This window comes from Eptesicus fuscus, chromosome 12 (assembly GCF_027574615.1).
Source record: "Eptesicus fuscus isolate TK198812 chromosome 12, DD_ASM_mEF_20220401, whole genome shotgun sequence".
NCBI lineage: Eukaryota > Metazoa > Chordata > Mammalia > Chiroptera > Vespertilionidae > Eptesicus > Eptesicus fuscus.
The window spans coordinates 91,760,445-91,784,110 of record NC_072484.1 but is presented as its reverse complement, the minus strand read 5'-3'; the positions used below and the strand labels follow the sequence as shown (position 1 = coordinate 91,784,110).

At 58.1% G+C, this 23,666-nt stretch overlaps 1 protein-coding gene across 1 annotated transcript in view; it reads right to left on the bottom strand.

Moving 5' to 3' along the window:
• Positions 1-9,210: 9,210 nt before the first annotated feature.
• KCTD1 (potassium channel tetramerization domain containing 1) overlaps positions 9,211-23,666 on the bottom strand; it is a 62,590-nt gene continuing 48,134 nt past the window's right edge. Inside the window, 3 exon segments of the mRNA XM_054724102.1 lie at positions 9,211-10,161; positions 10,608-10,913; positions 19,390-19,534. Of these exon segments, the coding sequence (XP_054580077.1) occupies positions 10,003-10,161; positions 10,608-10,913; positions 19,390-19,534 (610 nt within the window). The 3' untranslated portion in view covers positions 9,211-10,002.

Below are 23,666 nucleotides of genomic sequence, written 5' to 3'. Positions count from 1 at the left end.
GTCCCTTCGATTTCTCCTGTGACCCGGGGTCGTTTAAAAAAGGTCTGATTTCGTTTTCAAATCTTTGGGGAGGTTGCAGAGACCTTTTCGTTATTCACTTCGCATTTAATACCTTTGCGGTTAGAAAACAGCCTTTCTATGACTTACCTCGTTTCTTTTTCTTTTTTAAAATATATTTTATTGTTTTTTTTACAGAGAGGAAGGGAGAGGGAGAGAGAGTCAGAAACATCGATGAGAGAGAAACATGGATCAGCTGCCTCCTGCACACCCACTACTGGGGATGTGCCCGCAACCAAGGTACATGCCCTCGACCGGAATCGAACCTGGGACCCTTCAGTCCGCAGGCCGAGGCTCTATCCACTGAGCCAAACCGGTCAGGGCTAGCTCATTTCTTTATGTCGTTAGGGTCGTTCAAGTCATCTGTTTCCTCACTGATCTCTACTCTCTGGATTAATTATGGAGAGAGCTGTGTTGAAATCTCTGGCAATTGTTGTCACCTGCCTGTATCTCCCGACAATTTCATCCAGTTTTAGTTCCCATAGTCTCATGCTCTGTTGTGTGTGAGATGATGTTCTCTCGTCCTCTTTATGAGTATGAAATGCCTTTTTATCAGTGCTCCATTTTAGAACATTCGGCTTCAAGTAAGAGGTGTAACGGAGTTATTTTCGTGAACGTGTAACCCATGAAACAGAATTCCAAAACTTTAGGTGGTTGTAGATATTAGAGACCAAATATTTGAGAATATGACTTCATAGGAAAGCGGTAATTCAAATAATGAAGCAATGTTTCAAATAAAGACTAGCACGTGAGAAATGCCAACGCGGGCGCCCTGAGCAGCCCTCCCCCGTTCCCTTTGCCCGTCCAGTTGCCGTTCCTGCTGCCTCATGGGAAGACGAGCCTCGCCCCCCGGCTGCTCAGGCTGCAGACCTCCGGGCGCCCCCAGTTCTCCGCCCGGACTCAGGCAGCGGCCCCTCGGGCCCGGCTCCTTTCCCAGCGACGGTGCCGCTTCCGAGACCAGGGTTTGGTGTTCCGCTTCCAGATCGGCGTGGGGTCAGTGCCGGGCTGGACGGGCTGCGCAGAGGAGCCTCCTCCGGGCCTGTGGCAGCAGGTGGTTCAGCATCGGCCTGCCCGCCCGCCTCCTGACACGCGTGCTCTGGCCGAGGGGCCGGGAGGGCGACGGCACGGGTCCACCCTGAGCGAGGGGAGGGGAGGGAGGGCCGAGCGGGAGTCGGGGGAACCGTCGGGCCCGGAGGTCTCTGGGGGCCTCACGGGGCCAGGCACACGCACAGGCGCCCCTCGTGCCTCGCGGTGACGGTGACGGCGGGGCTATGGGTTCAAACATCAACTCACTGACATTTCCGAGAAACTCACAAATGCAGAGACGGGATCCCCCGCACCTGGCGTCGGCGATTCCTGCGGGCGGATGCTGCTGTGATGACTTCTTTTTTTTAAAGAAGGAACATCTTTTTGATATTTTGTCATTTTAAAAAAAATATATTTTATTGATTCTTTACAGAGAGGAAGGGAGAGGGACAGAGAGCTAGAAACATCGATGAGAGAGAAACATCGATCAGCTGCCTCCTGCACACTCCCCTACTGGGGATGTGCCTGCAACCAAGGTCCATGCCCTTGACCGGAATCGAACCCGGGACCTTTCAGTCCTCAGGCCGACGCTCTATCCACTGAGCCAAACCGGTTTCAGCTGTGATGACTTCTTGTCTGCAGAGTTTCTGTCCGTTCACGCCTCTGACAGCTCTGTGCGAGGAGGCGGCTGTTCTGTGGCCGGCGGGCTATCTCCCCAGGACGGCGGCTCGCCCCTCACCAGGAAAGCACACGACTTGGCGGTTCAGTTCCAGGTAAGCACGGCGCCATCCCCGCTCGCTCCATCCGTCAGTCAGCCTGGCCTTCGGAAGAGGAGAAGCCCACCTGTTCACTAGACACCACTGAGGCCCTCACAGGCCGGTCACCCAGGGCTCCCAGATACTCTCATCGGCTCTTCTCAGCCAGCGGTCCCAACGTGGGCACACGCCCCCAGGGGGGCAGTTTGACTTTTAAGGGGGGCGATTCGAGAATGAGTTACTAACAGTGAATTTTTTTGCATTTCTTATGGGTCTAGGGGCCTCATATGCAGCATATAAATACAGATTGTGGCATATTTGTGCATTTCAGTTCTCTATTATATGTTTTGAGACTTTGCTATTTTTCCATATCCCTTCATATTATTATTATTATTTTTTAACAATTTCTTAGTGATGTCTTCCTCAGGACTTCCACTGTCCTTTCGTTCTTTTATTTTTCTCTTTCGTGGATGCCGTGTTCTTGGGAAGCTTGTTCAGACCAAGTTCATGGCCTTTTAGGCTTCCTCCGCGTGAATAGGAGCTCACTTTTTTAATAATAAGAATTTATGCCACGGGGGCGGGGGGCGGGGTATCAGGATGTTAGAGATGCTTAGGGGGCGTGGCCGGAAAAAGGTTGGGACCACTGGTCTGGACTGAGGGGCTCGCTATTACGCCTTTTCCGCACCTGCCTGACCGCAGCCGCCTGTGGTGGGCTTCGTTAGAATACAGCTCCCGGCTCTTCCCGGAGAGACTGGGGTTCGGGGCATCCCTGGGGAGGCGGTGGGGGGTGCTGATGGGCAAGAATCTGTAACTGAGACAAGTGCCTTTGGTACGTCTTCCGAACAGGCCAGCTTAGGGAACCCTGATCCAACCGGTGTGGACGCTTACCGACAGGAGCTGCTTACAGTGACAAGGTCAGGACAACATCCTTCCCGTGGCTTCAGGGGTCCCAGTGTCATTAGTAATCCCAGCTTCAGAATGGTAAGCTACCGTAGTGACATTTTCGTCTAGTGTCTTTTTTTTTTTTTAATATATTTTATTGATCTTTCACAGAGAGGAAGAGAGAGGGATAGAGAGTTAGAAACATCGATGCTAGAGAAACATCGATCAGCTGCCTCCTGCACACCCCCTACTGGGGATATGCCCGCAACCAAGGTACATGCCCTTGACCGGAATCGAACCTGGGACCCTTCAGTCCACAGGCCGACGCTCTATCCACTGAGCCACACCGGTTTCGGCTCGTCTAGTGTCTTGTAATGAAGTGCACCACAGTTGCTAATGGCAGAGCAAAATCACTTTTGCATGGCCTAGGCCAGTGATGGGCAACCTTTTGAGCTTGGTGTGTCAAACTTCGCCAAAAAACTGAGCATAACTCGGGTAGTGTGTCACTTTGAGGAAAAAACATTATTTCGCGATATTTATAGTTTAAATAACATAAATGTATAATTGTTATATATAATTGTATTTAATAAACCAAAAACTAAGTATTTAGTGCTGACACGCGTGTCAGAGGTTCGCCATCACTGGCCTAGGGAATCCGATGGAATTGAGCGCCGGCTCCCACCCGCTCCGGTCTGTGTCCATTGGTCATGCTCATGCATGCGGACAAGTCCTTTGGTTGATCTCTTACCCCGCCCCCTGCCCCCTGCCCCCTGCCCCCCGCACCTCCAGCGTGAGGGTAGCTTTTCATCACTATTGTCAGGCATATGCCAGGATTTTACTCTTTACAGTCAAATGGCATTAGGCCTAAAAGTTTGCCTCAAATTTTCATTTATAAAATGTATGTCCTCTAACAATTTAATTCTTGTGCCATCACATATGATTCCACCCAGATGGGATTCTTCTAGAATGTCTAAGACGGTTTTATTGTTTCACAACTTTCAGAGTTACAGACTCTGCCGATGTCTTCCTTGGCCTGGGCGTCTGAAAAGGTGAACCGGTTCCGACATCGGCATGTCTAGAGGTTTCTCGGAACCAGGATTTCCAGCTTTTCTAGAAAAACAAGAGGGTACGTGGCAGAGCTGCTCCCTGTGGGAGAGCCTGTGGCGTTGAGGGGGGCTGCCTTGAACGGGGCACACCCGCTCCTGCTCGCCTCGCCCCTAATTGACGTGACTCACCGGGCCCTCGTGGGCACCTGAGCTGGTCACCCTACACCCCAGGTGACGTCTTACGTTCTCATGCGTCTTCGGGCTGTCAGCTCTGAGCCAGGCCGGTCATGATGGATGGCGTGGAGAAACAGCCAGCTCACTGCCACCCCGCCAGGCTGCGCCCCGCCCGTCAGGTCTGCGGGGCCCCAGAACGCCCACGGGCCCGCCCTCCGTGACTCTCCAGCTCCTGCATGGAGTCGCCCCCAGCCTGGCACTCAAGATCCCCCCGCTCCGTCCAATTCCACCTTCCCTTTCTAGAATGTTCCACTCTTCCCTGTGATCCAGCTGCACCCCACACCATGCTCTGCCCCTGCCCTGTACTTCCCCGGCCGAGCCTCTGCCCTCCTCTCTACCCCGCCTTGTGAAAGCCCCCCACCCCCTCCAGAGCCTCATCCCCCAGGATGCTTTGCTAATGTCCCCAACTCAATGTGGTCCCCTCCACATGGCATTGCCACGTCCTTGATTTGTAAGAAATGGCACCTACCCTAGCGCCTTGCATTGTGGTTAGCTATGCGCATCCCCGACTCTGCACCCTGATGGGCAGGTCCCTAAGCACGCCAGCACCCCAGGGTGGTGTCCATTGGTTATGCTCGATCCCCAGTAGGGAAACCATGTCCCGGGTACCGTAGTTCCCACAAAACTGAGTGCCCAGCACACTGTAACGAAGGCTCGAAATATTTAGACACAAGAATACGTTTCCATTCGAAGGAGAAATGCTTTTCACTGGCAGTCTACCTTCCTCCTCATCCTGTCACACAAAAACTCCCTTCTTCTCCCTTTGTCTGGGGCCCTCTTGATAAAGCTGAACTGACCCGTGGCTTCATCATGTCATTCGCTTGATGTCTGGAGTTTTAGTTTCTTGAACTGAGAAACGTGGCTAACACGGCCTTCAGGAAAAACCCTGAGGGTTTGGAGAGTTAATGCGGGGCCCAGGGGAACGCAGTACCGTGCTGGGCACGGTGCCCGGCCCGAGCAGACATCACCAGTGAGTGCGTGGCTGTCACTATTACTGCGCAGAGGCTGTGGAATGTTTAGGAACCGGCTTAGAAACACTTCTTAGGAAAGAGTGGGCCCGAGAGGGTGGTTCGCGTGCCCCTGCCTGAAGGACGGCATTGCTCGGGGGGCGGGAGGGGAAGGTCCCTCCCAGGACCAGTGGTGCGGCAATAGGAGCTTTACAAAGGGATTCTCGGCCCAGCTGGTCTGGCTCAGTGGACAGAGCGTTGGCCTGCGGACTGAAGGGTCCCGGGTTCGATTCCGGTCGAGGGCACATGCCAGGGTTGCGGGCTCGATCCCCAGTAGGGGGCATGCAGGAGGCAGCTTGTCATAGTAATATATGTGTAGAATTGTTTAAAAATGCCTAAAAAAATTAAGAAGGTTTTAAAATGTTTAACTTTCCTTGAAACTTAAAGTGTGATATTAAGAACACATTCCCCACTGCCCTGAAGCGTGTGTACCGCATAGATGAGGATTTGAACTTCAGTAAACAACTCAGAGTGACGTGTCAAAATAATCACTTGGGTGAGTGGTGTACTCTCTCCAGATAACCACAGGTAGCCCCTCGCCCTGTTTAAGATAAATGTGTGTGCACTGACGTCATTCATTGATAGCCACCTGGGCTGCTGCAAATGGGGTGCAGGCTTTAAAAAATGGGGTCCAGCCCAGCCAACGCGCTCGCCTGTCAAGACAGCCGCAAAGGCACGTCCTTTTGCCAGTCCGGCAAGCGACGCCGCGCCACGCTCCTCTCCCTGCCAGACGACAGGAGAACGGCTAGCAACCCCCGATTGAGACCTGACCGAGCTCTCGGGTGAGGAACGCCGGCCCCCCACATCCGGGCCGGCCCAGCCCAGCCCGGCTGCCGGACCCCAGAGGACAGCACCACCGGGGATCCCCAATAAGCCTGTACCCGCAGCACCAGGAACTGTGTGAGTGATAAAGTGCTGTGTGATCTGCAGCTGCATCTGTGTCATGTGGAGTAATTCCTCCGGCAGTTAATTGAATCATTTTGCGTGCGCTTAAAATTTAAATTAAAGCTTCTGGTCCCTCTGGTCCTAAGCCTGCCCCTGGTCCTGCTGGCGTACAGTAGCCTCTTCGCTAGCAACTACGTGAATGTCCCACACCTGCCCGGTTACAGTCTATCTCAAGGGACGCCGTGGATAACACCCCAGATCCTTTCCCAGGATCTACTTGGGACACAGCTGATCAATGATTCTCTCTCATCATTGATGTTTCCGTCTCTCTCTCCCTCTCCCTTCCTCTCTGAAATCAATAAAAATAGATATATTTTCCAAAAGGGATACTTGTGTAGCCACCAAGGTAAATGACTGATTCTGGAAGAGATTGCCAATGAATGTTAAAATCTCCAGTGGAAAGAAATCCAGAGCGAGAAGGCTGTGCAGTGGCTGGTGGCTGGTAAGTGGGCACCGAACTTAGAGCACAAAGCGGATGCCGTGGCTCGGCTCTGAGCTCGGCGGAGTGACGGTTGGGGCAGTACGAATGCGCATCGGGCGCGCCGGGTGCGTTAGCCGATGACGAGAACCAGCCGGGCCCAGGGGAGGAGTCTCGATGGGCTGACTTAGGAAACCTCTGCCCAATGGGAGGGATGTCCAATGGGAGGGATGCCCAATGGGAGGGATGCCCAATGGGAGGGGTGTCCAATGGGAGGGATGACCAATGGGAGGGATGTCCAATGGGAGGGATGCCCAATGGGAGGGATGTCCAATGGGAGGGATGCCCAATGGGAGGGATGTCCAATGGGTGGGGTGCCCAATGGGAGGGGTGCCCAATGGGAGGGGTGCCCAATGGGAGGGGTGTCCAATGGGAGGGGTGCCCAATGGGAGGGGTGTCCAATGGGAGGGATGTCCAATGGGAGGGATGTCCAATGGGAGGGGTGCCCAATGGGAGGGATGCCCAATGGGAGGGATGCCCAATGGGAGGGGTGCCCAATGGGAGGGATGTCCAATGGGAGGGGTGCCCAATGGGAGGGATGTCCAATGGGAGGGGTGCCCAATGGGAGGGATGTCCAATGGGAGGGATGCCCAATGGGAGGGGTGCCCAATGGGAGGGATGCCCAATGGGAGGGGTGTCCAATGGGAGGGATGTCCAATAGGAGGGAAGACCAATGGGAGGGGTGCCCAATGGGAGGGATGCCCAATGGGAGGGGTGTCCAATGGGTGGGATGCCCAATGGGAGGGATGTCCAATGGGAGGGGTGCCCCATGGGAGGGATGTCCAATGGGTGGGATGCCCAATGGGAGGGATGTCCAATGGGAGGGATGCCCAATGGGAGGGATGTCCAATGGGAGGGGTGCCCCATGGGAGGGGTGCCCCATGGGAGGGGTGCCCCATGGGAGGGGTGCCCCATGGGAGGGATGCCCAATGGGAGGGGTGCCCGGTGAGTCATGGAGCACCTCTTCCCCCTCTCGGGGCAGCGGATGGCTCAATGGCCGTGGGAGCAGCCCCAGCTCCTCCATCGAGACGGCGCGGTCTTCGTCTCAGACGCAGGGAAGTTCGCCGAGGCGGAAGCTGGCGGCAGGCGTCCGAGGGACCGAGTGTTTGGGGGGTGAGAAAAGCCATTCACAGCTTCCAGTTCACTTCAGAATCAGAGACATTTTCACGACTCCTGTCCTCAGGCTCAGACTTTTTCATTTAAAAAAGGAAGTTCAGGATGGAAAGAGCCTGTCACCACAGGAGCGTGTCTGCGGCAGAAACAGTGTCACCTACCTGTCCATCTCCCATCGTGCCACGTCTACCTGTCCATCTCCCATCGTGCCACGTCTACCTGTCCATCTCCCGTCGTGCCACGTCTACCTGTCCATCTCCCGTCGTGCCACGTCTACCTGTCCATCTCCCATCGTGCCACGTCTACCTGTCCATCTCCCGTCGTGCCACGTCTACCTGTCCATCTCCCATCGTGCCACGTCTACCTGTCCATCTCCCATCATGCCATGTCTACCTGTCCATCTCCCATTTTGCCAAGTCTACCTGTCCATCTCCCATCGTGTCACGTCTACCTGTCCATCTCCTGTCCTGCCACGTCTACCTGTCAATCAGCATCATGCCAAGTCTACCTGTCCATCTCCCGTTGTGCCAAGTCTACCTGTCAATCTCCTGTCCTGCCACGTCTACCTGTCAATCAGCATCGTGCCAAGTCTACCTGTCCATCTCCGCCGTGCCAAGTCTACTTTGTGTCTGGAACGAGGAGGCGGTGGTGGCAGGGCTGCGGAGGAGCCTGGAATCGCTAACACGTTGGGAAGCCAAGGGCTTTGTCCCAAAGTGGTCCTGAGACCCCGTTTCCTCCTCTCTGGCTAATGAGAAGATCGGCCGGCCCCGAGATTTCCCTACTCTTCCCAGAGCCACCGAACCCTGCTTTTGGGGCTTCAGGACAGGGCTGCCAACAGGTTCCGGGTGGCTAAGAAGTCCCTGTTACTCCCCCAGCAGGAGGGTGTCCCTCCGTCCCCTGGGCCCTGGGCCCTAACCTGGGCTGGCTCCGGGCTGCTGCACCAGCAGCCGCTGCAGAATGCCTGGGGCAGGTCCAGGCCCACCCTCAGGAGACCTTGGCCCCTGGCCTCTGCTGCCTCCCTCCTGGAGGCCCTGAGTGCGGGACACTCCCCCCTGGAACCCGGCTCCCATGCTGGGAGGGGCCCAGGCCAATATCCACTGGCAGCCCCGTGGGGCGCCACCGTGACATCCCGGCCTAGTCACCCCCTGGATGACGCCGGTGAAGGCCGGTCCACACGAGATAACCGCGGAGTCACAAGATGAGCTGCCGCCGGAAGCCGCTGCGTGGGGGTGGTCTGCTCTGCGGCAGCGGGAACGGACATTGGGAGAGAGCTCGAGAGAAGGGCGGTCCCTCCTGCTGCCCAACGGGGACTAACAACGCGGGGCCACCACGGACCGGGGCCGCGCTGTGTAGACGGGACCGCGTCCTCCCCTGTCGGGGGTTTGGGCCTCTGGCCTCTCTTTTTAGGCCTCTTTTTAAAAACATACATTTTTATTGATTTCAGAGAGGAAGGGAGAGAGAGAGAGATAGACACATCCATGATGAGAGAGAATCATGGATCGGCTGCCTCCTGCACACCCCCCTCTTGGTTGTGGGGATCGAGTCCACAACCCAGGCAGGTGCCCTGACCGGGAATCGAATCCTGACCTCCTGGTTCATAGGTCGACACTCAACCACTGAGCCACGCTGGCCGGGCGAGGCCTCATTTTGATGCTCAACACAGAACATTTAGAAAAGGAAAATATCACTTTAATATGGCTTCACCCCAACAGGTGTGTGTCACACAGTTCTTCTTTTTTAAACAGAGTTTATTGTATTTAATACATTATAAAATTTGAAAAACCGTAGGAAAGCAGCAGACTCAAACCGGTGCGCCTCTAACAAGTACTAATTCTGGCCCCTTTGCGAAACGATCAGCTGAGAAACCAAGGACCGCCCGCATCTGCGAGCGGCAAGCAGGGCGACTTCTGCATCGACGGCACGCGGCGTCCCGGGCCGACACCTCCGAGCCAGCGCCGCGCGCCCTGCGCTTCCCTCAAGTCCCGCCCGGCCGCCCCCGAGGACCCCCAGCTGCCAGGAACGGAGGCAAGGTGTGTTGTGTTGAAAAAAGAAATCAGAGGAAGAAGGACAGAGAGAGAGGAGGAGCAGGCGGGTGGCTGTGGGCGGGCGGCTGTGAGAAGCGCCGGCCATGGCTTGTTCCCGTCAGACCCGGGGGCCCGGGACCCCGCGGCCATCGCAGCACCAACCGCAGCTCCCCCCCCCCTTTTTTTTTTGCATTTCCTACCTTTTGACATATATATATATTTATATATTTTTTACACCTTGAGGATATCACCTATTCCAATTGTTCCCATGTGAATACAGGCGTGGTCTCTACTGGATATAAACGTGTCTTTTCTTCACCGTCCGGTCCCGGACGTGGTGGGCCTCCCAGCCGCACGCAGAGCTCCCTCTCCCGCGGGTGCGGCCTGGTGGGTGGTGGGCCTGTTCGCTTCCTTTCCGCACAGGAAACGGGTCCCTCAGTCCAGGGGCTCCTGCTTTATCCGGATGACGGAGGGCCCGCGGGGCGGCCGCCGCAGCTCGCGCCGCAGCACGTACTCGCTGAACTGGGACGAGTCCACGCCGCCGCCGCAGGAGCCCACCACCTCGAAGCCCCGCTGCTGCAGCCGCTCCAGGACCTGCGGGCGGGCGGGCGGGACGCGTTAGCGGGCGGGTCCTCGGCCTCCAGGGACTGCCCCCCCCACCTGCCCCCGGTGCGAGCCATGTGCGGCCTGGCCACGCTCCGAGCTCGGGCCGGGAGCTGCTGGTTATCCCGGGCCGCCTCCTCTCCCTGCCTGACCACCACGGTGCTGGTCACTACTTGAGCCCCGACCCCCGACTCCATCCCGTGACGTCAGTTCCACGGAAGGAGCTGCTGTCTGCCTTCGCTTCTCTGTCTCCAGGCGCCCCGGCACATGGCCGATCCGGGAAACGCCTGTGGGATGGTGGGGTGAGCGCTGTGGAGGGGGAATGGGTCGCCCACCCACCAGGACGGGTCACCGACCCAGCACCCCGCTCCCCGCTCCTGGGGGAGGCCCCACGTGAAGGCCGGTGGCGTCGGCGCCCCCGGGGGACCACACGGTACCTGCACGGAGTTGAGGTGGCAGTAGCCGTTCAGCGGGAACCGGATGACGTGCGTGGAGTCGTGGTTCCAGCCCGCGTTGACGGAGTTGCACATCACGTCGCCGATCTCGGGGAACACCTCCTCGATCAGGGACTTGTCCCCGCTGAGCGCGATCCTCTCTCCGAGGTCGGGGGCCACCCGCACCACGAGGCACTCGCAGGGCCTGCAGACGCGGCCCGTTTCCCTGTCCTGCTTCCATCGTTCCATCTCCAGCAGCATGGGCTGCAGCTGGAAGTACCTGGCCTCTTCGTACAGCAGCGTGTAGTCCTGGGGAAACAACACACGCATGTCACAGTGCGCACATGCATGTCACAGTGCGCACACGCATGTCACAGTGCGCTCACGCATGTCACAGTGCGCACACACATGTCACAGTGCGCTCACACATGTCACAGTGCGCTCACACATGTCACAGTGCGCTCATGCATGTCACAGTGCGCTCACACATGTCACAGTGCGCTCACACATGTCACAGTGTGCTCACACATGTCAGTGTGCACACACGCATGTCACAGTGCGCACACGCATGTCACAGTGCGCACACGCATGTCACAGTGTGCTCACACATGTCAGTGTGCACACACATCACAGTGCGCTCACACATGTCACAGTGCGCTCACACAGGTCACAGTGCGCTCACACATGTCACAGTGCGCTCACACATGTCACAGTGTGCTCACACATGTCACAGTGCGCTCACACATGTCACAGTGTGCTCACACATGTCACAGTGCGCTCACACATGTCACAGTGCGCTCACACAGGTCACAGTGCGCTCACACATGTCACAGTGCGCACATGCATGCCACAGTGCGCTCACACATGTCACAGTGTGCTCACACATGTCACAGTGCGCTCACGCATGTCACAGTGCGCTCACACAGGTCACAGTGCGCTCACACAGGTCACAGTGCGCTCACACATGTCACAGTGCGCACACACATGTCACAGTGCGCTCACACAGCAGGGACCGAAAGCGGCCCTCACAGGAGCTGAGCTTTCCACCTGCGGCTTCGATCATGGAATGGGGGGGGGGGGACGTGTCACCTCGCTCATCTGCGCAGGCGCAGTCCGTCCGTCAGGGACTAGAGAGGAGCTGAGTGTTAGGGACCTGGCGGGCCCTCTTCTGAGCGCTTAGTAAGAATGAAGTCCCACGGGCCCCCAGCCCAGGGACTCGGGGGTCCTAGTGTCCCGTTTTACAGACGAGAAAACCGGGATGCGAACAGTGGGATTCACTCAAGGCGTTTCTCTTTTTGTGGAGACGCGCCTTTGAGAATTCGGTCCGACCGCTGGCGGGAACCCACTCTCACCCGCTGGAGACGCACCAGCGCCGCGGCTGCGGCTGCGGGAGGGGGACGGCTGTGCTCCCGGGCCGCCGGCCTCTGCAGGGGAGCCGGGCAGGGCGGTGGTGCCAGGGGGTGGGCGCTGATCTGTGAGGGGCGGGGGCGGGGAGGCTGCCGGGTGCCCGGGGCCAGGGCGGGTGCTGCCCTCACAGTGGGGGAGGCGGCATCTGTAGGCCGGGCTGTGCCTTCTTTCTCTCCTGCCCCAAACCACCTACTGAATGAGAACAGGAACCCAGCCAACAGGTGAACACACACCAGCCATGGGCGGAGAGCCAGGCCGGGGAGGCCGAGGCAGGAGCTGACAGCAGGTCAACACTGTCTGCCCGTGGCCAGGGCCGCCAGCGCTGGGCGTGAGGTCAGCCAGCACCGGTCCAGACACGTCGGCCAGCGCGCCGTGGTCACGGCCACAGGCAGGTCTGCCCTGGCTCCCAGGCTGGGCTGGCGGGTGCCTGTGCCTGGGGCGGGGGGGGGGGGGGGGGCGGGGCGGGGTGCTGCCAGGGGCCTCTGCCTTCCGCTCGGGACGGAGCCGGGGGCGAGGATGGCCGCTGCCCGGGAGAGCTGTGTGACTAGGCGCTCGGCTCTGTCTCCTGCCGGTGAGCAGTGTCCAGAGGAAACACGTGGGAAGGGGAGAAAGTGCGTGGCCTCCGGCGGGGTCATCGCTTTCTGTTGAGAAACCTGGGCCTGTGGGAGGTGCTCCCGCCACGCTCACCGCAGACCCGGCGGCTTTCGCTCTTCTCCTCGCAACTCCGACGCGGGGCCGTGGCTCCCCCATCTCCACCTCCATCTCCCCTGCTCAGCCTCCCGGCCCCTGGCTGACCATCTCCCCCTCCATCCTCTCCCGGCCCCTGACTGACCATCTCCACCTCCATCTCCCCTGCTCAGCCTCCCGGCCCCTGGCTGACCATCTCCCCCTCCATCCTCTCCCGGCCCCTGACTGACCATCTCCACCTCCATCCTCTCCCGGCCCCTGGCTGACCATCTCCCCCTCCATCCTCCTGCTCAGCCTCCCGACCCCTGGCTGACCATCTCCCCCTCCATCCTCCTGCTCAGCCTCCCGGCCCCTGGCTGACCATCTCCCCCTCCATCCTCTCCCGGCCCCTGACTGACCATCTCCACCTCCATCCTCTCCCGGCCCCTGGCTGACCATCTCCCCCTCCATCCTCCTGCCCAGCCTCCCGGCCCCTGGCTGACCATCTCCCGCTCCATCCTCTCCCGGCCCCTGGCTGACCATCTCCCCCTCCATCCTCCTGCCCAGCCTCCCGGCCCCTGGCTGACCATCTCCCCCTCCATCCTCCTGCTCAGCCTCCTGGCCCCTGACCATCTCCCCCTCCATCCTCCTGCCCAGCCTCCCGGCCCCTGGCTGACCATCTCCCCCTCCATCCTCCTGCTCAGCCTCCTGGCCCCTGACCATCTCCCCCTCCATCCTCCTGCCCAGCCTCCCGGCCCCTGGCTGACCATCTCCCGCTCCATCCTCTCCCGGCCCCTGGCTGACCATCTCCCCCTCCATCCTCTCCCGGCCCCTGACCATCTCCCCCTCCATCCTCCTGCTCAGCCTCCCGGCCCCTGACCATCTCCCCCTCCATCCTCTTGCTCAGCCTCCTGGCCCCTGACCATCTCCCCCTCCATCCTCTTGCTCAGCCTCCTGGCCCCTGACCATCTCCCCCTCCATCCTCTCCCGGCCCCTGACCATCTCCCCCTCCATCCTCCTGCTCAGCCTCCCGGCCCCGGAGATGCTGTTCGGCTCGAGGACTTGAGAACTAAGCTGAGGTGTGGCCACGCTCAGAAGGGGATGGGGCGGACGGAGGCCCCCGGCACAGCCTGAGGGTGGGAAAGGGGCCCCGCATTCCTCTGGTGCCCTGGGGCCCCCAAAGGTGGCTGGCTGTCTCTGAAGGACACTGCTGGGAGACGGGACCCCGAGTCTTGACTTCTTAAGGAGAGGAGGGCTGTCAAGGAGGCTGAGCGCCGGGGAAGTGAGGCCGGGGCCGCTGCCCTCGTCCGGGACTTTCCCACACGTTTCAGCCGAGGAGGACGTGGCGTCCGTGACCGCGTGTGTCTTCCGAGGACCCCCCTCTCAGAGGTGCTCAGGCCCCTCCGGGCCCAGGCCTGACCTCGGGGGAGCCCCTTCCAACCTCGCTGGGGGGCCCCGGTTCGGCCTCGGAGGGGACGCTCCCAGGGACGGGCTCCGACCCGACCAGGCGCCACCGACCTGAGCCCTGCTGTCGTGGCGTTACAATGACCCGAGTGCCCCTGCGCCCGCGTGTTTGTTCCCTCCCCCCTCGGGGTGCAGGGGTCTTCGTCCTGACACGTTAGCCCCTGACCCTTCGAAGACCACTGTTCCCTCTCACCCTGCTCAGGTGGAAAGGCCATCTTCTCCGCCCCTTCCGTTTGCCACGACGTGGAAGCTCCTCCGCCTCTGGCATGCACTCGGCATCGCCAACACGCTGCCCACACGCAAACCCGAGCTGCCGTGATCACCCTCCGAGGGGGCCAGCGCGGGCCCTGTGCACCCCGCTCGGCCGGCACGCTCGCCGCGACGACGAAGCCCGTGGGGTCTCCCGTGGCCGCTGCAGTAACGGCCACCAGCTCATTACCTCACAGTCCTAGGAGCCCGGAGTCTAAAATGGACCCCGGCCCGGCCCGTGTGGCTCAGTGGTTGAGGGTCAATCTGTCTGGGTTCGATTCCTGGTCAGGGCACAGGCCCGGGCTGTGGGCTCGATCCCCAGTGGGGGGCGTGCAGGAGGCGGCCGATCAGTGGATTCTCTCTCATCATGGATGTTTCTCTCTCTCCCTTCTTCTCTGCATTCATTAAAAATATATTTAAAATAAAATAGTAAAATGGGTCATTAAGGCCGCGTGTCTCCTGGAAGCTGCCGGGGGAACCCGTTTCCTGGCCCGCACCGGCTGGTGGCCCTGCTCCCCTCCCGCCTCCGCGTCTGCGGTCACTGCTCTGCCCCTCCCGCCTCTCCCTCCCACGGCCCTCCGAGCCCACCGGGCCGACCGGGTCATCCGGGCCGTCTCCCGTCTCAGCGCCCAGTCACACCTCACAGGCCCCGCCGTGCCAGCGACACGGTCACAGCCGCGCGGAGGAGGACACGCCGGCCCGGAGGCCCCCTCTGCCGCCCACACGCACGGGCGGCCCCGACGTTCCCGGAGAGCCGCACGGAGCCGAGTCCCCACCGGCATCGGCAAAACCTCCGAGCCCCCACCACTGGCCCCTGTTCTAGACACGGAGTCTGAATTCAGCTGCCGCCACCTCCTCTCTAAGCTGCCCCCGCGGGTCCCGAGCCGCTCCGGGCGCTGAGCACGCGGCCTCCCCTCTCCGGCGTCCGGCCGCCTCGCGTGTCTGTGTCCCGGGAACTGGGGCCTCCCCTCTCCGGCGTCCGGCCGCCTCGCGTGTCTGTCCCGGGAGCGGGGCCGGCCCTCCCTGTGGCTCTGTCCTGAGCGCCGAGGGGACAGGGCTGCGCGCAGGGCCCGGTCCAGGCGATGCTCGATGCTCGGAGGAGACGAAGGCTGGGTTCTGGCTGCTGGAGCGGTGACACCACCTGCCATCTCGGTGCATCCAGCCGTGACCGTGACCGTGACCGCGGCCTCTGCGGGCGGCCCGGGAAGTGCGCGTGCGTGGGCGCGACTCCAGGGGGGCTGGAGGCGGGGGGCCGTCTCCACGTGGCCCCGAGGGTCCCCTGGCCTGTCAGGCTCCGCCTCCCGGGTGTAAGGCACAGGAAGGCTGTGTCAGCCCCGCACCCCGGGAGCCTGTGTCCGGACGATGCCCGAGCTCCCGGGTTTCTAGCAAACCCAGAGGCAACGAGGCCCCGCAGCAGCCGGTGGAGGGAACAGTTCCAGCCGATGCTCTCGGGGGGCGAGGGCAGCCCCCCCTGAAGTGGGGTCTGAAACACGAACTTCTCTGAACTGCTAAGTGGTACCGGCCCAGCCGCACGTCGGCAGAAAGCGGTCCCGCCTCCGAGGGCGCAGGGGCTGGGACGGGGGTGCCGTGGACGGCTCGGCCAGCACTGAACAGCGGGCGAGGGAGCCGCAGTCACGCACGCTCTCCGCAGCAAACCCCGTGGGGGCTCTCGCCACGCGCCCTCCGAGGCCCCGGAGCAAACTCCCACGAGGAGGGAAGACGCGGTCTCAGGGCTCAGGGACGGGCAGGCCTGGCTCCTCGGACGGCACACACACACACACGCACACACACACACAACACACGCACACGCACACACACACACACACACACACGCACACACACACATACACACACACACACACACACACACACGTCGCCTGCCGGGTGAGGGCCGGGTTCCCGTCAGCTACAGCCCGTCCCCCGCGTCCGTGGGGAGCGGCTCCGGCCGGCCGTGAGTTCCCGGGGACATGCCCCTCCTGCCGGCCTCGCTCCCTCCCCGTCGGGGTCACTCAGGCCTCATCATGCGCTCACTACGCCGCCTCGTCCTGTCGCTGAGGTCTGCCAGCCCCCCACCAACCCCCCATCCTGTGGCCACAGAGTGTTTGTGATGATCCTCTCTGCTGCGAGGAGAGGGCCGGAGGCAGGCAGGGGTCTGCTCCGAGGGCGAGAAGGGGCTCAGGTGAGGGGCAGGGGCTGAGCCTTCTGGGTCCCGGCTCCGACAAGGGGGTGCTGCTCTGCTCCCTAAATAACGGGAAGGCCCTGCAGAGTTTCAAGCAGAGCAAGTGAGGGCACCATCTTCCTAGAAGGCTCCTTGGGGCGGGGGGCGCTGGCTCCAGGAGGCCCGGCCGTGATGGAGACGCTCTGCACCTGGGCCGACGCCGCACCTTAGCTCTGCGGATGTTACTCCTGGGGGAACTGGGGTTATTTTTAAAAAAATACTTTTTAAAAAAATATATGTTTATTGATTTCAGAGAGGAAGAGAGAGGGAGAGAGAGATAGAATGACATCAATGATGAGAGAGAATCATTGATCGGCCGCCTCCCACACCCCCCCACTGGGGATGGAGCCTGCAACCCAGACATGTGCCCTTGACCGGAACCGGACCTGGGACCCTTCAGTCTGCAGGCCGACGTTCTATCCACTGAGCCAAAGCGGCCATGGCTAAATACGTTTTTATTGATTTCAGAGCGGAAGGGAGAGGGAGAAATAGAAGAAACTTTCGCCGTATCCTGAAGTGTCCTCCTCAGGTGGCTGGGATGTTTCTCGCAGGTTTTTAGGAGCTCTTCTAAGGTAGATATTCATCTTCTGTTGCAGATACTTCTCGTCTGACCCTTGCCCTTTATTAATACACTAGAGGCCTGATGCACGAAATTCGTGCAAGGGCCTTGGCCCCCGCTGCGGCTTTGTCCAGAAGGAAGGACGTCCAGAAGGATGTCCGGTCTAATTAGCATATTATGCTTTTATTATTCTAGACAGTATCTTTAATTTAAAAAAAAAGTAAAAGATACCTTCTGGTATTGAGTCTTAACTTAGGTAGGCCCTCTGTGCCTCAACATTATACTCTTAGAAATGCCTTTATATTTTTTCTTATACTGTTATAGCTTTAATTTTTACATCTATTTCTAGAATATTTGTGGACTTATCTTATGAGCCAGGACTCTGGCTTTACATTTTTTTCAAATGTCTTGATGCCACTTGTGTCAGTGCCCATCTCGGCGATTCCTTTCTTTTCCCACTTTTACAACATGTCAGATTCTTACACACACACCCCCGTCTCTGCCCGTCTCCATCAGTGTAAGTGTAAGGGTCAGCCAGTCGGACCCCTCTGTAAGCACGACAGCTCTCTGGTATGTCCGAGTCTGGTAGAACACACCCCCACTGCCCATGACCACGGCCATACTACCACTCACAGGAATTTATTTAGCAATTCTGTTTTTCCCTTTGTAGTCTTTACCCAACGATATGTCTTTGTTGATTTTTAGAGAGAAAGGAAGAGAGAGAGAGAGAAGAAACATCGATGTGAGAGAAAAAATATCCATCGGTTGCCTCCTGAATGCACCCCAACTGGGGATGGAACCCGCAACCTTTTGATGTACAGGACGATGCTCCACCTAACGGAGCCCCGTGGCCAGGGCTATTTAGTTAGTTATTCTTCCTTTCCTTTAATTCTTTATTGTTGACAGTATTACATGAGTCTCCTTTTCCCCCACTGACCTCTCCCCGGTCGCTCCCGCCCCCCAGCACATGCCCTCGCCCTCGCCCCCCGAGTGTCTGAGTCCATTGGTTCGCTCATCTGCATGCACCAAGTCGTCTGGTTGATCCCTTACCCCTTATTTAGCTATTTGTAAGCATGTTTTCTTTTACACAAACTTTATAAGTGGATCCAATTTCATGTTTAAAGTCTCTGTGACTGAAAGGGGCTTGCGCTGACATGCAGAGGCAGGTGGGGCCTCGGACACCCTCCCAGCACTGGGGTGCCCAGCCGGGACGCGGGCTGCCCTCCCCTCCTCCAGCCCCTCCTCGGTGCTGTGGGCAGCGGTGGGTCGTGCCTCAGTCAGGCTTTGCGTTTCTTGTTAGGCTCACTCCTAGGTGTTCTGGTTTGGTTGTTCACGTTAATGTGGCGTATTTTCCATTCTATCTTACGGCTGGTTCCTGCTAGTCTACAGGAAAGCTATTGACTGCAATATATTGATCCCGACTTTAGATGGTTTAAGGAGTTCTTTATTAGTTCTATTTGTATTTAGTTGATTCTTTTTTTAAAATGTATTTTCATTGTTGGTAGTATTACAGATATCTCCCATCCCCCCCCCCCCCCCTCGCCAAGCCCTCCCCAGTCCCTCCCCACCTCCCCCCAGGTCTTCACTACCCTATGGCCCGTGCCCGTGGGCTATGCCTGTAAGTAGACACGCTCTTTGGTTTATCCCTTCTCGTCCCCCCAACACGTACTTAGTTGAGTCCTTAGAACCTTCCGTTTAGAGAAACATGAGCAGCTGCCTTTGATTACACGTGTGTATATTCCCGTCCAGTGAACGCGTCCTGTTTGATCTAAGCCCATTGCCTATAGTAGCCAGCATCACGTGGGACTCACTGAACACTAGGTACTAACGTGACAGCCAGCCATTCTGAAATTCTGCTGCCAAGTGTGATGCCTCCTGTACGTTTCTGGGAGACAAAGTCTCTGTTAAGCCAAGGAGGCTTTCTTTCCTTCTCTGCCTCATCAAGACGTCAGAAATCAGGTATGGATTTAGCCAACGTATGCCAGTGGGTTCAAATGAGTTGGAATTGAGCTCTTTACGTAAAGAGCGGCCCTCTCTTGCCCACGTAAATCCTAACGGCCACGTGCTCTATTTCACAAGGAACGTACGATGAGGTCCGAGGCTCCGAGCCCTTCGAGTCGGTACATATGTAAACACACAGCATTAGAGAGACCTGGGGGGGGGGGGGAGTGCATGAAAAGAAACCGTATGTGTGTGCTAGTAATTTAACACGAATCCCTCACCTTGAAATCATCGGGAAGGAGGAGCTTTGATGTTCGTAGAAAATTCAAGATATATCTGAACATGTGTCCGTCTCTGTCAATGAAATAGTGCTGTTTGAGACTGTCCAACACAATGGGCTCTGTCCCATCAAAGAGTCTTCCGATTCTGCGGCAGGAGAGAGGGAACATGAACACAGTTAGATCAGCGGCTCGGCCCCGGCCCTGCGTCCCTGTCCAGGCGGCACGGGGAGGGCGGCAGGCCAGACCGGGACCCCGGGCGCGGCGATGGCGCCGTGAGGAGGCCCGTCCCTGCCGGGTAACCCTCTCAGGACAGGCATGCACAGTCGGTGCTTTCGCTCCCGGCCTTTCCCTGTAGAGAGCATGCTCCTACGTGGTGGCCGTGGCCGTGCTGCCCTGTGACCAAGGCCGAGCCTGTCCTCCGTGGTCCTTAAACAACTTCTCTGCCACTTAAAAACGCCAGTGCTCTCGGCTGGCGTGGCTCAGGGGCTGAGCGTCAACCTAGGAACCAAGAGGTCAGGTTTTGACTCCCGGTCAGGGCACAGGCCTGGGTTGTGGGCTCGATCCCCATTAGGGGGCGTGCAGGAGGCCGCCGATCAATGATTCCCTCTCATCATTGATGTTTCTACCTCTCTTCCCCTCCCCCTTCCTCTCTGAAATCTCTCTATATAAAAGCCTAAGCGACCATCCGACCAGTAGCTATGACGCGCACTGACCACCAGGGGGCAGATGCTCAGTGCAGGAGCCGCTGTCACTAGGCGGCTGTGGCTCTCGGGTGACGCACCTGGAACCAGAGAGGAGGGAGCCTGATTCCGGGGTGCGTCACCCAAGAACCACCCTCTCGCAATCCGGGACCCCTTGGGGGATGTCAGAGCGCTAGTTTCGGCCCGATCCCTGCAGGCCAGGCCGGGGGACCCCACCGGTGCACGAATCTGTGCACCGGGCCTCTGGTCAATAATAAAAATGTATTTTAAAAAAATGCCAGTGTCCCAACAGTCTTTTAAATAAAATCTGTCTTCTGAGCTTTCTCCGCCCATGAATCTCACACTTTCCCAAAATAAAGCAGTGCCTCTATGTTAACATCTCCATTTAATTATAAGAAAAGAATAACTGAAAATATCACTCCGCTAGGAGAATATGTTTTCCATTAACAGCATAGAGTCTCATTTCTTAGGTCTCAGCAAAAATCATTTGTCACAGCCAGGCCTCCTATAAACAATACATAGTTGACCACCCAAAAAACGTGACCCAAAAATACATCAGACCACCCCCAAAATATGACCTCGTCCTCGAACATCAGTGGCTCTGGGTGATTTTTAAAGACGGGAATCCACACCCTGTTCTTCCCGTTGACGGAGTAAACACTGGATCAGTGCTACAGTTACAGCGTTTTGCATTCGTTCTCACTTAACCCTTCAAGGAACCCTTAACCTGGAGACGCCTGTATATTTAGTGACCGGAAAGTGGCCACATCTATATGCTGTGAGCGAGTCAGGGACTGGCCAACGTCACACACATGTCCTGCATCCAAATACAGACGACACGCTGAAATCACTTCTACTGAAGGTGCTCTTCTGCGTTTTGTTAACCGTGTGGGCGGGCAAATGGCTCCGTTTTTTTAAAAACACATTTTATTGATTTTTTTACAGAGAGGAAGAGAGAGGGAACATCGATGAGAGAGAAACATCAGCTGCTTCCTGCACACTCCCTACTGGGGATGTGCCCACAACCAAGGTACGTGCCCTTGACCGGAATCGAACCTGGGACCCTTCAGTCCACAGGCCGACGCTCTATCCTCTGAGCCACACCGGTTAGGGCAAATGGCTCCATTTTTTTAATGAAAAGCTTGTGTGAAGCTCAGACCTTTGACTTTGAGTATCACTGTCCTGGTCTGAAGATGACTTTCAAATCCCACATTTTCCCATTGCAGGCTGCAACGGGCCTGCTGTGTGGGGGGGCCAGCCGTGAGGTTCCACCCTCTGCACAGACAGCCCACGAACAGGACAGGAGAGGCGGGCCTGGGAACGTCTGTGTCAGTAAAGATCTCGTGAGAGAATGAGAACCCTCAGGTGCTCCTTGGAAGGGTTACATGCCAGGGAGAAAGCAGACATCACGGTCAGGCCACATTCCTACAACTTCTTCTCCTCAGCGGATGTGTCCCGCCCGCCTTCCCGTGAACTGAGGGTGAGTCACGGGGTGCGGACTGCCCCCTCCCGGGATCCTGCGCCGCGTTCTCCCCGGTCATTCGTTTCGCACGAGCACGTCCATCAACAGGAGGCCACACGACACACAGGCAGTGACACTAGACACTCAGTCACGTATCTGTCGTGTTCCCAGGATGGGGAAGAACGAACTGGTTTGCCTGCTATTAAAACACGGACGCTCATTGGGAATGACATACGTTTACACTGGACAGGGGTGACCGCGTGGGGTGTGAACGCGGCTCGGCCAGTTCCTCGCTGTACTCCGGGTGAAATAAATTCTGTCTCCGTTTCTGTTATCAAATTGCCCGTTTCTTCTATCAAACCACACTAACTTTTCTTGATAAAAGTATCAATTGGAGTCATGGCACGCTCAAAAGAGTACAGCTACAGCCCGATCGGTGTGGCTCAGCGGCTGATTGTCGACCTATGAACCAGGAGGTCACAGTTCCATTCCAGGTCGGGGCACAGGCCCAGGTGGCGGGCATGGTCCCCAGTAGGGGGCGTGCAGGAGGCAGCCCATCAATGATTCTCTCTCATCATTGATGTTACTGTCTCTCTCCCTCTCTGAAATCAATAAAAATATACTTTAAAAAATACACGAGCCGATAACAAAATATATTTCTTGCTTTTCAATATGAACATAGTATTGATTACTCTTGTTTATGGAGCAAATAATGCAGAACCCGATCTCGAGGAAATGAAGCTCCTCTGGGTGGAGGTTAAGTTGGCTCCCGGACGGCGCCCTGCTCTCTGGTCCTAAGAATGGCCCTGAATTACATGACATGGCAGAGGGTACGGCGGGGCCTGGTTACCGGGCTCCGTGCGCGCCGGTCACTAAGAATTAGTTGTTCTGGCGTGTTCACTTGTCCACAGGGCCTGGTTTCGCTCACTCACTGTGGCTCAGCCCCTTGAGGGTTTCTCTTCCTTGTTTATCGTGTGGTCCTTCGGTCATTGATCCATTCTGTGTGCCGACGCTCACGGAGCCTGGCCGTGTATGAGCCCGCGGACGCAGTGGGGATTAAGTGGCATTTATGTCTACGGGGCGCCGTGGGGCGCAGTGTGTCACTGGGCGTGGAGAGCGCCACGGGGGTACACAGGAGGTGCGCCCGCTCCAGGGGGGGAGGCGGGGAAGACAGAGGACGCTCGCTGGAGGCCTGAAGGAGAGCCGGTGGCCCAGTCCTCGCTGTAACAGAAAGCACTCTTACATTCCCACAGCACGCAGGGACCTGGAGAGCACCATGGGAGCAAAGCCAGCCCGTCAGGAAGACTAAGTGTCACATGACCCCACTCAGAGGTGGAAACTAAGGAACAACATAAACCGAGGAACAAAAATAGCTCCAGAGACACGGAAGCAGGGACAGGCTGTCAGGCCTCAGGGGAAGGCGGGGAGGGAGGATGGGTGGGTGGACTTGTCTGCATATATGCATCCCTCACAGACCAGGCAGCAGGTGGGGGGTCGGGGGGGGGGGCGGGGCAGGCTGGGAGAGGTCGATGGGGAAAGGGGACACATGTAACACCTTCAACAACGAAGATGAAAAAAAGGAAAGTGGGCCAGGCCCAGCGTGGGGGGAAGGTTAGGTGAGAAAGGGGCGGGGCATGTGATTGCTCTCTGCTGGGGGGGAGGGGGACTCAGGTCAAGGGTCAAGGACTTGGTAGCGGGCGATGGGGACGGATGCAGCTAAGCTCTCAGCGATGTCACGGAGAGGAAGAATCAGAAGTGAGGGGACGGAACACCGCGTCTCAAACCGCGTCTCCCAGGCGGACGCAGCGGCGGCTTCTCCAAGCGAGTCCTCTGCCCTGGGTGGCCGCGCCGCCCGCAGAGCTGGGGTGCTTAGCCGGCCACCAGGGCACCCCGAGCCTTAGGACACCCCGCTGCCCGCGGCCGGCATTGAGTCCGGGAGGCCAGGCAGGTCCGCACGTCCCACGAAGCCCCCGGAAGGCCCGGGCCGCCGCCTGGACCCGTGCGGATTGGGGTGCGCGGACCGCAGAGGAGGGCAGACCCCACTCGAGGGCTGTCGGGCCATTCTGTGCCCGGACTGTCCAACCTCCTCTCCAACGGCCCGCCTCCGTCCCGAA